Source organism: Diplotaxodon limnothrissa, linkage group LG7 (genome assembly GCF_057381915.1).
Source record: "Diplotaxodon limnothrissa isolate DT_005_m linkage group LG7, D_limnothrissa_male_GT1.1, whole genome shotgun sequence".
In the NCBI taxonomy this organism is placed as follows: domain Eukaryota; kingdom Metazoa; phylum Chordata; class Actinopteri; order Cichliformes; family Cichlidae; genus Diplotaxodon; species Diplotaxodon limnothrissa.
This window is the reverse complement of record NC_140602.1, coordinates 35231885-35244900: the sequence shown is the minus strand read 5'-3', so window position 1 is coordinate 35244900 and position 13016 is coordinate 35231885. Positions and strand designations below refer to the sequence as shown.

The 13016-nt window shown below is 38.0% G+C and overlaps 1 protein-coding gene across 1 annotated transcript; it reads right to left on the bottom strand.

The window, feature by feature from the left end:
• Window positions 1-468: 468 nt before the first annotated feature.
• Window positions 469-2183, bottom strand: LOC146628664 (uncharacterized). Its single transcript, XM_085357067.1, has 4 exons — window positions 1920-2183; window positions 1199-1399; window positions 608-728; window positions 469-506 (listed from the first exon to the last, which is right to left on the bottom strand). Exons 1-4 carry the CDS (start codon window positions 2181-2183, stop codon window positions 469-471), a joined length of 624 nt encoding a protein of 207 aa, XP_085213193.1.
• Between the last annotated feature and the right edge of the window lie 10833 nt (window positions 2184-13016).

Sequence of the window (13016 nt, the reverse complement as noted above, 5' to 3'; positions counted from 1 at the left end):
CACACAAAGACACACCGGAGAGGAAGACAAACTCCTGAGCATTTTTAATGAACAACACAGCACAGCCAGTGCAGGGCTTTCACAGTTATTTGCACTAGACAGAGAGGACAAGAGCAGGTAGAAAGCAAACCCAAGTAATTACCAGAGAAAAGAAAATACAGAGACACATTTAGAGTGACAGTCAAGATAGTCAGCCATGCTACACTGCTGAGCTCAAATTATCCAGTAAGCACCAATCATAAAGTACATCTGCAGCCAAAAGTTAAAAAAAACAACATGCTCATCTGTGTCACATTATTCAGCAATCGATGCAGTGGTTGTGGAAATATTCAGTAGTTTGGTGATCAAAAGTCTGTACAAGATTTTGAGGCTATTTATCAAGTATATTTAGAGATATTTAATGTAATTTTTGGCAAATTAGATAATGGGTAAAAACTGTGTTTTTAAAAAAGAAACTAATGAGAAGTTTCATACTGGGTCAACCAGCAGGCCTGACTTTGCCCTCCCTTGTGACACACACAAGACAGGTAAAATATTTAGTTATAAAGGTAGAAAAGACAGAATCAAAAACATGATATGAAAAAAGTATAAAATGTTAGCATTAAACCTGAAGACAGCTGTTTCTCCAGATGTTCGATGTACTGCTGGCGTCTGTCAATCATTCTCTCCCACGCAGAGACCTCAGAGGTCAGGTTGGCAAGTCGTCGGGCCTGTTTATCAACGAGAACCTGCAACACAGCAACAATGTTAAAGTGTAAGAAGATCTCTGAACTTCATTGATAAATCCATCGAAGCAACTGCTGAAGCTTTCTTCTTTGTAAGGTTCAATCAGCATGCTCCTGATCCAGGACAGCTCCAGTGCTAATGGTACAGCAGCTGTTGATATTTATGCAGCATTTGGAAAGTTTGTCATGTTTTTAACACCCTCACAATTGACTTCCTTGCCTCAGTAGCTCTGTTAATGTTGGTAAGGTAATGTTGGCTGAAACCTGCCCACATATAAAGAGATCGCTTGGTAGTGGCCATTTCCAGCTCCAGTTGCTTAAGTAATGTGCTAATTTATTTACCACCCCCTCATATGCGAGTCATCAATATACTTTGCAAAACATTTTTTTGCAGCAAACGTGAGTGTGACTGATGACTTGGTCTCTTCATGATTCCTGATAATTTATTGGTTAACTTCCTGGTTTTTGCTCACCTTCATGGAGCTGATGCCAGTGCAAGCCCCACCCCCTGACCTTGCCTCAGTCAGGCTCCTCATACTCTGGAGGATCCGGTTCATGCGGCGTTGCATGGCTGCCTGTTCAGTCTCCAGATCCTCCGACTCCTTCTGCAGGTCTCTGACTGTCCTCCATTGTCTGTCCCTCCTGGCAGACGATGTCTGCAGGACCTTCCTCACCTGGAGAGAAACACATTTAAATCAGCCAAACCACCAAGGAAGATGCAGAGCTATGGGCTTAAAATCTAATATTTTATGCCATTTTAGTTGATTTTGATTAATAAAAAGTAGAAGATGGTTACCTGTAATTTTATCAATACTTTCAGCTTAACAAAGCTGCCATATTCAATGTTATATTTTACCCATCTTACAAAGGACAGCACAAATATATAATAAAATAATAATATAACAATCAGTTATTAGGTAATTAATCAATTACTGGATTTAAATGACAATAAATTAGTAGCTAGTGTGTTAGAGTAGTGTTATTTTTAATCAAATAACACTACACTAACACACTAGTGTAGACTCCAAAATTTTAGACTCCAAAATGAACTGTTTTCTTCAAAGTTGTTAGTTGTAGCTTTAAAAAACATCCAAAATATATAATCTGAAGCATATGCTGGAGATTTTGGGGCAAAGATTGCACACTAGGTTGTCTGATTTGCTGTGAAAAGTAATTTGCAGAGCTCTCACTCACCTGTTTGTGAGTCCGTCCCACTTGTATATTTTTCTTACGAAGGCTCTCCAAACGCTTTGTTGTCCCGTCCATCTCTCTTCCCATCATTTGCCCGTGCTGCTCCAGTCGCTCCACGTTCTCAGTCACCTCTTCCAGCAGGTGAGCCAGACCCAGCGAGAGCATCTTCACCTGAGACACAGGGACCTGACCTAGTGCAGGTGAACACCAGACATGGTGAAGTCCTACCAGTAAAGTGGACAACTGCAACACTTGGCTCACCCTCATGCTCCAAAACGTCACCAGTTAGCGGCTTTAAATCCCTCTATTCAAATCTACTGACAACTCAGAAGCACATCTGATTAAATACCAGAGTACCAGCAGCTGTTGAGCTGTTGAGAGGTGATTAAACGTCTGCAGAGTCTGTAGTGTACTGATATGTCTCGGATGTTCCCAGAGGAGGTCTGGAGCTCTGTATGGTGAAGGATAGAGGGATGAGGAGAGGGTGGAGAGCCACATGGAGGCAAGAAGGGGTGTTCCCAGTCTGACGTATGAATTATAAAATAGGAGAATTTAACCAAAAGTTTGAATATTATATTTAACATCACAGGCTGGCTTGTAATATATATTCACTGTATGAATTTTAAGTGATCAATATACTAATACCTTTCACATGTGCACATCACACATTGTTTGCACATGGAAAATTATTTAATAACTCCTTAAAGAAAGACGAACAATAACAAACGTTTGCAATGTTTAATAATTTAAACTAAAGCCAACACTTTGCTGAACTTTGAACACATTTTTCCCTATGTGAAAGAGTCTGTGTTGCATTTATACATGAAAGAAAGAGAGAAAGAGAGACGCCTGCTGGTTGTTTCAGGAGCTTCGATGAGCTCTGTACTTCTACAAAGTGAACTGGATATACAGGATATTTATTTCTTCCTCCAAGCCAAGTCTGTGGTTGGTTAGAGGGAACACTATGTTTAAATCATATGCAAAAATAACATCAACGACAACAATATTGTTACTAATGAGGTAAAGTGCAACTCCAAGAGCAGCCACACTGATCAGGAGTAATATTTTCTGACTCTCACACAGTACCAGCTCTAACAGTTTCAGATCCTCATGTTGGGGAAACATAGGCACCATATTTAATTGTTGCCCATATTCTCTTCTGACTCTGGGGACAAACGATGGTAAAATACTGACCCAAGGCCATAGCGATGATGGTTTTCGCATATGTATGTGCAGAGATCAGAATGAGCTTAAGGAGAGATTTTTATTTAAAAACAAAAAAATACATCTAATGGGAAACTCTACAGATGTACAAGGATATCTACTTAACAGGTGTTCATGATCCTCTCAGCCAGTAATAAGACAAAAAGATCAACTGCATGCACTATCTAACGTTTTTGGGTTCAGGTCAGGGTAATGCTTTATAATACAGCATGTAAATAAGGGTGTAATACTCCTGTATTTAATTGGACTTTCAAGGTATTTTATTTTAAATTACAGTGTAATTATATTTTATATACAAATGCTTAAAGGCACACTAGAATAACGTACATTGTAAATATGCTGTACTTTCAGGATTCAGGGTTTATATTTGAATATTTTGTCTTTACACCTTTATGTTTTTACATCTTTATTTAATAGTCACTATGTTCATGTACATGAAGGATGTTCTTTTATTCAACTGTCCTTTTATTTTATCAAGATAATTATAATAACTTATAAGAAAAAGATAAATACCATTAAAATCTGCAGGCCATTGTGTCCTTATAATAATGGATCCATGTCTAACGTCTAACTTTTTTTTTCTGTCACAATGACTGTTCAAACAACTGTTAAAAGGAGTGTACAGAAAGCACTTTCCTGTAAAATACCAGGAAGTTAGGTAAGGTTAAACTACTCTGTAATATGGTCCACACGCTGAAAAGTACAGTGTACTTACAGTGTGAGATGAAGAAATATTGTTTGTTTTTTCTGTAAAATTACCAAGAAATTATGCAGTACTTAAAATTACTTACAGAATAATTTGTGTCTCCTTTTCTGCAAAATACCTGAAGTTATCTGATTCTTAAAATTACTAAAATTACTTATGCATTACTTAAAATTTACTTAGAGTATAAGAGTATATTGCCATTCTAAAAAATAACATGATTTTTGATTTATCTGCATTTAATAACAACTTACACTTACACCATGACACTTTTAAAACATTGACTTTCTACAAAAACAAAGAAAGAAAGAAAGCGTATACTACCTACCTAGGTTACATACAGACCAAGTATGGACATAAAGAACATACTGGAGCATTTACCTGCTAAACAGCCAGATATCCTCCATATGGGGGTAAAGACCGAAAACAGAGCAAATATTGGAGATACGGTGTTCAGCTGGACAGAAATATAACACACAGCTGAATGATAATGTTTCCTCGTGCTGGACGTGGGTGCTAGTGATGTGATCAAGTACACTCACACAGGCTTGTTTTGATTTCATGTTATAAAACACAAAAGATGAAACCTGCACTAAAATGTTTTATTTTATTGGATAAAAAGAGACAGGAAAAAGAATGAAACTGATTTACTCCGATGTGGGTTGTTAATGCCAGAAAGCTGATGAAAATATTATTTTCAAACCTTCTTGTTTGGCCTCTTTGTGCCAGTTAAGGTTTTCTGCAGTGAACTGAATTAAGAGAATAAGACTTCCTGCACTCAGACGCATATGGAACGCCAGGACTGCCATAATGAATTAATTAAATACACCATTAAATAATTAATTAAATGTGGCAATAATTAATTAAAATTGGAATTAATTAATTAAATAAATAGTTATGACACATGTAATTAATTAATTATTGACACATTTAATTAATTATTTATGTATTTCACATTTTAATTAATTATTGACACATTTAATTAATTAATTGACACATTTAATTAATTATTTATGTATTTCACATTTTAATTAATTATTGACACATTTAATTAATTATTGACACATTTAATTAATTATTTAATGATATATTTATTTATTTCATTTTGGCAGTCCTGGCGCCTGGCTCTCATCATGAAATAATTTTATCTGTCAGCCTCACCCATCAAACTCAGGGGGCGGGGTTAACGCTGCCCATGCAGCTTCTCTAACATTTGATTGGTTGCCGTGCAAAGTAAGTCAAAACAGGTCGATCCTAGAAAATCGATTGCTTGTGTAGACTTGGGGCAGCCAGTTATCCCAGAATGCAGATCAAATCACAGGCAGCAATGGTGGTGGTGTAGTTTTAAAATACCCCGTTTTTCTGTCACCAGCTACACTTTTAACAGTGTTTTAGCCGCGAATGTCGCAACGTATGTCTGGTCAGGTTGTCAACATAGAACATGTTTGCAAAAGTGCTCAGATGTTTTCAGAGATTTCACTAGCTCTGCTAACAATTAGCATGCAGAGTGCACCGAGGGGGTACGTTAACCGGTTTGTTTACATATTCCACTCTCCGTGTTCCACATGTTGCATTCGCAGATTCTCATTTTCACCGAACGATCGTCTCTTTCCGCCTGGTCTTGTGTCTCTGTGCTTCTGTAACATAAAGAACGAGCTGACATTTTTCTCACGAAACCAGCGATCAGCTCAACAGACCCTCAGTTTACCTGCATGCATCCTCCTCCTCATCTGTCAGCTGTTTAACACCTGCTGCTAATTCAAGAAACACGCCTAGTTACCTGGTGATAGTCACAGTTTAACTGGGCAGCCGGTGCTCGATATAACGCAATGTCAGCGCATTTTTCTGCACAAGATAAGTAAATATAGTGTTTTCCCCGAGCGCAGAGCTGCTGGAGCTTGTTTCCTTACAGAGCACTTTATAGGCGAACAGCTTCATCAGCGGCTGATGTCCAATCACCGGCACACAGCTTTGAAACCTCAGCTGAGTTTTAGCTCTCAGTGGTTAAACGCTGGACTTCATTCACTCAGGTTCTGTCTGTCGGGTCACGTTTACTTCGCTGTTTTATTTACAACTGAGCAAATCGGTTTGGCTGAGGTTAAAGTTACGTTTCATAACTGCATAGTTTCACAGACGTTTAATGGTTCACTGGCACATGTGTTAGACTGAACTATCATCTAAATATCATCTGTTTTTTAATAGTTATTCAACTGTATTCTAAGCACCAGCTGTCTGTTAGAATGTGATTTTTTTTCTCTCTGTTGGCAGAGGTATAAAAATGCGCAGGAAAATCTGACATGCATGGCGAACTTCACCGACGATATTTAGGGAGGAATAAACACACATCAAACATAAATGAACCATTTGTCTGTCTCCATAATTGAGAGCATTTTCTCTTCTTACGTCAATACTCTCTCTCTCCTTTTTTTTTTTTTTTTTTTTTGCTTTTTCGGTCATGTTATGTTTACCTGTCAAAGGCTTGTTACAAACTATGAAACACATCGTGCAGACTTCTGGATGTTAGAAGAAAACGAATACTGCTCATGAATGAGACTAAAGGCAGGAAGGTGTCCTTTAAAACTAAACATGTTAATAGGACCTCCCTGTTTATATCATAGTTTATGATATAGCACGTGTATTTCAGTAATAGCCTGCTGAGGCCACTATACGTGCTGGCCTCATATCAAATGTGAAGGCAGACTGAGTCTATGTTTGACGTTTGTTCTTATCTAATCTTCCTTTTCAAACATTTAAACAGCAGCGAGTCTGCAGCTGAGGGAATACAAATTCAAATTGTCGGAACAGGTTTGCTCGTTTCTTGGATTCATTTGGTGATTTATTAAATGTATAACTGTTATTCTAATCTGCTGCTGAGTCTCTTACACTTTTCTTTATGCTGTATATTTTCACGTCTCTGGAATAGTTGGCAGTTAGATAGTCAGCTGGGAAACTTTGTGTTAACTCATGGAGCTGAGGATATCGTGGATATGCTGACCTCGCTGCGTGGTGTACAGAGCGAGGTCAGCATGATTAATATTCACAATAAAAATATTAGCCGAACATCATGAAGTCTGTATGTGTTTCATAGTGTCGAACAACCTTTGTACAGTTAAAGCCAGCAGTTACTACATGACGGAAACACCAACGTTATCTCTTTTATGTGTTTATACACAGGTCACGCTGATTACTGAACAAAAACCCAAAGATCAGATGTTAAACAGATTTATTTGCTCTCTCTCCTCCTTAAACATGTTTTTAATGTTAGTTATAATTCAGAATTGGCGACTGAAACACGTAGGACACATAAGAACATCAGGAAATAAAACACCGATAAATATAACCTCAGTAAAAGAAGTCAGCGGGGGTTACTACAGCTGTGTACCGGGACCTGCGCTTTGTCGGTGGGATTGCTTGCGAGGCGAGCGGGTCTATCCCACGCTTTGCCGTGAGACTGGGCAGACATCTCCGAAATCATCGAAACACTTTTGCAAAGAGGCTGTATCTTGACAAACCGACCAGACACATGAAGATTAAACCACTACATTCTCGGCTAAAAAAATATTAAAACGGTATTTGGTGACACACAAACAGGGTTTTTCAAAGCTCAGTTCTGTTAGCTTCCACATGCCGGTTGTTGTGTGCTAGAAACAATGGCCACCAGGCCAAAGCAATGGTTTTGACTCGATCAGCGTTAACCCCGCCCCCTGAGTTTGATGGGTGAGGCTGACAGATAAAATTATTTCATGATGAGAGCCAGACGCCAGGACTGCCAAAATGAAATAAATAAATATATCATTAAATAATTAATTAAATGTGTCAATAATTAATTAAATGTGTCAATAATTAATTAAAATGTGAAATACATAAATAATTAATTAAATGTGTCAATAATTAATTAAAATGTGAAATACATAAATAATTAATTAAATGTGTCAATAATTAATTAATTACATATATCATAACTATTTATTTAATTAATTAATTCCAATTTTAATTAATTATTGCCACATTTAATTAATTATTTAATGGTGTATTTAATTAATTCATTATGGCAGTCCTGGCGTTCCATAGACGCAGGCTGAAAGAGTGGCTTTGTCAAAAAGAGGCAGACCAACAAACTCTTTGAATTGTTTTGGAGCAGGGACAGGCCTCATGCACAAATGGCACTATGTAAGCTCATAAAGCCCGATTTATAAAAGGAGAGAAAAGAGTCAGCCTCAGCCCACTGCTTCCTCTTGGCATTGTGCAGAAAAAAGCTGCAGGGCAGCAGAGTCACCGGGTCACTACATGAGCAAGAGGACAGGCTACAAAGTAAGGCAGCGTGTCTTTGTTATTAATGATTTCTGTGAATAATATACAATAAATAATGCTTTGATCCTCAATGATAATAAAGCTCTATATGTCAATATTTAAAAGGTGAGGTTGTCTTATAGGAGAGATTTTAGTAAACCAAAGCTTCATAGAAAATTATTATATCTTGTATTGCCTTGTCAATCTAATGAAAGACTTAACTGAGGGCTCTTTAAAATAAAATTATGAAAAGTGACATGGAGATCAGAAGTGTTTTTAAGCTGTAAATCTTAAGTTGCTCTCAGAATGCTTTTTGTAGCCTCATTAGCTTGTTGTTCTCGGACCCAGAAGCTACTGTAGTCTACCCTCCTGTCCAGAGTGTGGTTACATATCCTTCCTTCATAGGGAGTCAGAAACAACATTTAACTGGTGTTTATTGATAAATAAATGCATTAATAAAATATTAATATTTAGTTTATCTCATTTGTTTTGGGTGGGTCAGCAGTATTTAACTGTTAAGTGCACTAATTACTTGATTCAAAACGTATGATGTGTTCACCTGTGTTCAGCTGGACTGGCACTTTTAAATGGAATTAATTATTAATCATATAATACCAGATCAAACATAAAGCCTGTGGGCCAGAATCAGCCCGGGAAAGACTCCAATCCGGCCCACTTGAAAGCTTTGGAAAATGCCAAGAAATGCACAGATGTTGAACTTTAAGCTGTGTTTTTATAATGTGTACAGGTTTTCCTACTGATAAAGCCCTCCCTCAATTCCCATTCATGCTATCCTACTACAACAAATTAGTTAAGTAATAGATAAACAACTTAATGACAGAAAAGTTTTTCACTCCCCGTCACCACTACTACTATTGCTATGTTTTTTTTAAAATCTGTGAATTAAGAAAAACTTTATGTTTTATAAATACAGGACAGTGCGAGCAATGAGCTACCAGAACATTCTCTGTAATTTCACACATTCATCATGTAACTAAGACAGTGTTTAACATGCACTTCTTTTTCTTATATTAAGAAATCTCAGGGGCTAAATGTTTAGGAAATGTCATTCACTGCTCCATTCAAGATCAAAGTGAGCTGTCAAATGAGTTTGATATTCCTGATATAAACTCTTCTATAGTGGCTTTTTACTTAAACACCATTAGAAGTGTAAGGGTGAGGAGCCAAGAGCATGTGTCAGGGGTGTGTGTGTCTGTGTTTGTCTGAGGAGGCTGGACTATAACTCCATAGCTTGTCAGAGAGTCTGTAAGAAAGAAGCTATGAAGAGTATGAAGACGTGCATCTGGAGCATCTGTGACTGACACTTTGCAGTAAGTGAAAAAGATTTTTTGAGAAAAATAGATTCTCTTTTTCCCCCCTTTGTTTCTGCATGTTTTATTTTTGGATTTACATGGTGAAATGATCATATAGTCTGCAGCTCTATACAATATTTGATCATGTTATAGGTTTCAGTTCTTGTTCCATGTGCTTCAGCTACAATCTAAAATAATCTATGCTTAAATTAACCTCTGTCTGCAAAATAGGTCCGTGCATATGAGAGCTAAAACAAATCTATTTTAGTATCTACAAATGCAAGTTTCACAACTTTTTGGGCTGCTGGGCAGACTGTGTTTCCCCTGAGACTTTCACACTAAAAAAAGGAATGTTATGTGCGATGGGGGACTGAGAAGACTGTACAGATAAGCCTGTCAAACAGGCTTTGGCAAACATAACTGAAAGGAGAAACAGACAGGCAAGAAGCTGTAAATATTAAGAACTGTTGCAGTACAAGAAAAGGAACAGCCCTTTTGACTTGTCCAAGCACAGCCACCACTTATAACTGTGTTGTATCAAGACTTGTGAGAAAGAAAGAGAGAGAGAGAACAGAAAAATACATTTCAGGCATAATGAAGTCATTACTGCACCTGCACTTTCCCCACTGAGGCACATCAAATTACCTCTTGTTAAACAAAAAGCCTTTGGCAAGTTGTGAAATTACACAAGACACTGGTGACTGACAGAGTGACAACAGGGTGTGTGCACAAAGGTATTTCACAGCACAAAGCTGCTAGTGTAATCTACTGCAGAAGAGACTATCCCTGCTGTTTAAGAAAGGAACAGTTAGATCCTTACTGGGATAAGGGGGCTAATTGTTAACTGCCAGTGACCTTTGGTTATTTGTGTAACCACAGTTCTCAGAATAGCATCTGTGTTTTTGGTAGGTCTTAAGAGCTTGAAAAGAAGGTGTAACGTGGTAGACTAACGTGCGTGTTACAGAAGGCAAAACACCTTTAACCTTTTAAAAGACATTTCAACTCTTATCCCAAAGGTTTCTTTAGTTCTCAAACAAAAAGGTGGAGATTCCCAGGTATTTAAAACCTAGTGGGTGTTGTCACTTAGGGGGTGGTCAGTGACCCACTATCATCATGCATCATCATCTGTGTGAAAAAGGCGTGGGTCATTACCACCGAAGGTTTTGGGTGAAACCACTGTGATACTTTCCCCTGCTACATGTGACCTACTGAAGTGTTGTTGTTGTTATGCAAATAACCTTTAAGTAGGTGTGTAATATTTTTCCCTCTATTGTGGAAAACAGTTGTTCAGTACAAAATGCCTGTGAAGTGCAGCTGTTCAAACGTTGCCATATGTAAAAGCTACAGTGCAAAATATTGAAACATTTCCAGGACAGTACTTTTAATGCATTATTTTTATGATGCAGCTTTATAATCCCCGCCCCCCTCAACTTAAGAACTACCCCCAAGTGGCTCTTAATGTTACTGGAGTTCAAAGAAAGGGTGCCTGAACAGCTGGCAGGACCACATCCCAAGATCATCAAATATGTAAAAAACTAAATCCAGCAGGGAGGCTCAAACGACTTATTGTAGTTACTGAAATTGTTATTCACACTGCTAACTGCTCAACTTATTCCAGCATACTGTTAAAGTTTGGCATGAACCTGAGCACATTGTGTTCACTTTTGAAAGTGAATGAGTGCAATTGAGTAAGAGCGGAGAATTTATAGCAAAAATGGTTTACGTGACATGAGAAAGTGGGATGAGTGACGGGTTTAAGATGGAGCTGTGGAGTGCGGCCACAAGTTGTAAATCATTGCTAAATGGCTGAGGAGATTATTTAGTCACTGTTGGCACTGCGTGTCAAGCATCCTAACAGTCATACATACGCAGTTTTACTTTGTCTTCAAAGAAAGAAGAGAGGGCTTAACAAGATTCTGAGCACAAGCCTGTTCATGTGATATGCATGTAGTGTTTGATGTTTACCTTGAGGCTCAGACCAATATTAGAGTCAATGAATTTATTAACTTACCAGCAGGAAGTTGTGTTCACATAACCTGTGAACACAATGCATATGTTTCTACTTATTGGTCTCTGTATGAGTCATTTAGTTATTAAAATAGAAAAACAAACAAACAAAACACAAAAAAAACCCAGGCAGCATAATGCTAGCATGACTTTAAAATGTCAAAATGTATAAAAATGCTTGAAATGCTGTAATCCAGTGTATTATTTGTAGTAATTAAACTAAATACAATTAAATTCCTTACAATTTAAGCATTAAATTGAAAAAGCAAACATCCACAAAATTTTAAGTTGTTCGAATATTCTTTGGTTTCAAACATTTTCAGTGTAAAGGAAATGCCCTTTGTATATTCAGCTTTTACAGCTGGTTAAATCAAATAACTCTACCCTATAGGAGACCTTTGTATGAATTTTTCCTGCACAGAAAAAGTTTCGATTGATCTGTCCACCCATCATCTTTGCTCATCTGTTATCAGAATCATCAGAATCAGAATACTTTATTAATCCCGAAGGAAATTATAGGTTACAGCAGGCAGCACGCTAAATGGCCCATGCGCACTTACAAAGGAACCCTCTGACCAAACATACTTTACACAAACATTACATTGGGGAGACATGTCAGAGAGATAGGCTGATAGGAAAAAAGAACAACGAAAATACATAACATGAGGTGAGAGGAGCAGAAAAAAAAAACTCCACTCAGACTGAGCTCCTAATGGGAGAACAGTTTGAGAACAAAAATTATCAGCTGGGTCATGGCAGCACCACCACTATATTTTAGATGCCACACTTCCCACGGGTATAATCTCTCAAACAGGTTCTCGGTCTACTGTTGGGTGTGCCCATTTCTGGGTATTCCCGGGTACCCCTCAGGGGCCCTGGAGCTCATGTGGGACCTCAAGCAGTTACTAAGCAGCAACTTTGAAGAGGCTGAGGTGAGACTTGCCTTTCAAACAGCAACCAGCTGCAGCTGCCTGTGGAGACACACCTGTCTATCAAACTGACCACACCCCGAAATTTAAGTCTTAAAAATCCAAACAGTTGGAAAAAAATAATCACCCTGAGGGGACTGGGCGACTAAACCTCTTCACTACACCTTACTTGAATCCTGCAGGTGTGGGTGTGATACTGAAACAGGTGGGGCCCTGTGATTGGTCCATTCAAAGAATTGCTGCCTGTTTATTGGATAAAAAGATGACAGCAACTTCTTCAAACTCAACACCAACCTCTCCTTTCCCCTTCCTTCAACAATTGCACCTCCTCCTTCAACAATTAGGCTGCTTGGTCTGTAGGTAGACAAAACCTCAGTTTGCAGTTTAGTTTATCCTTAGTGAAAATTACACTTTAACTGGTGAGTGAACATTTTTGCCTTATTGCTGTGAATGTGGATGGTTGATTAGGTGGCTTTTTTTCAAGTTTTCGTGCTGTGCGAGTGGCCTTTCTTGGAAGTGGGAAGAGTCAGGGAGTCACACGGGACTGAAAGAAAGTTTTACAGTCTTTCAACTGCAAAAGACACATTTATTGTGTAACAGGTATGCTGGGCAGATTTATGCTTGCACAATTTTC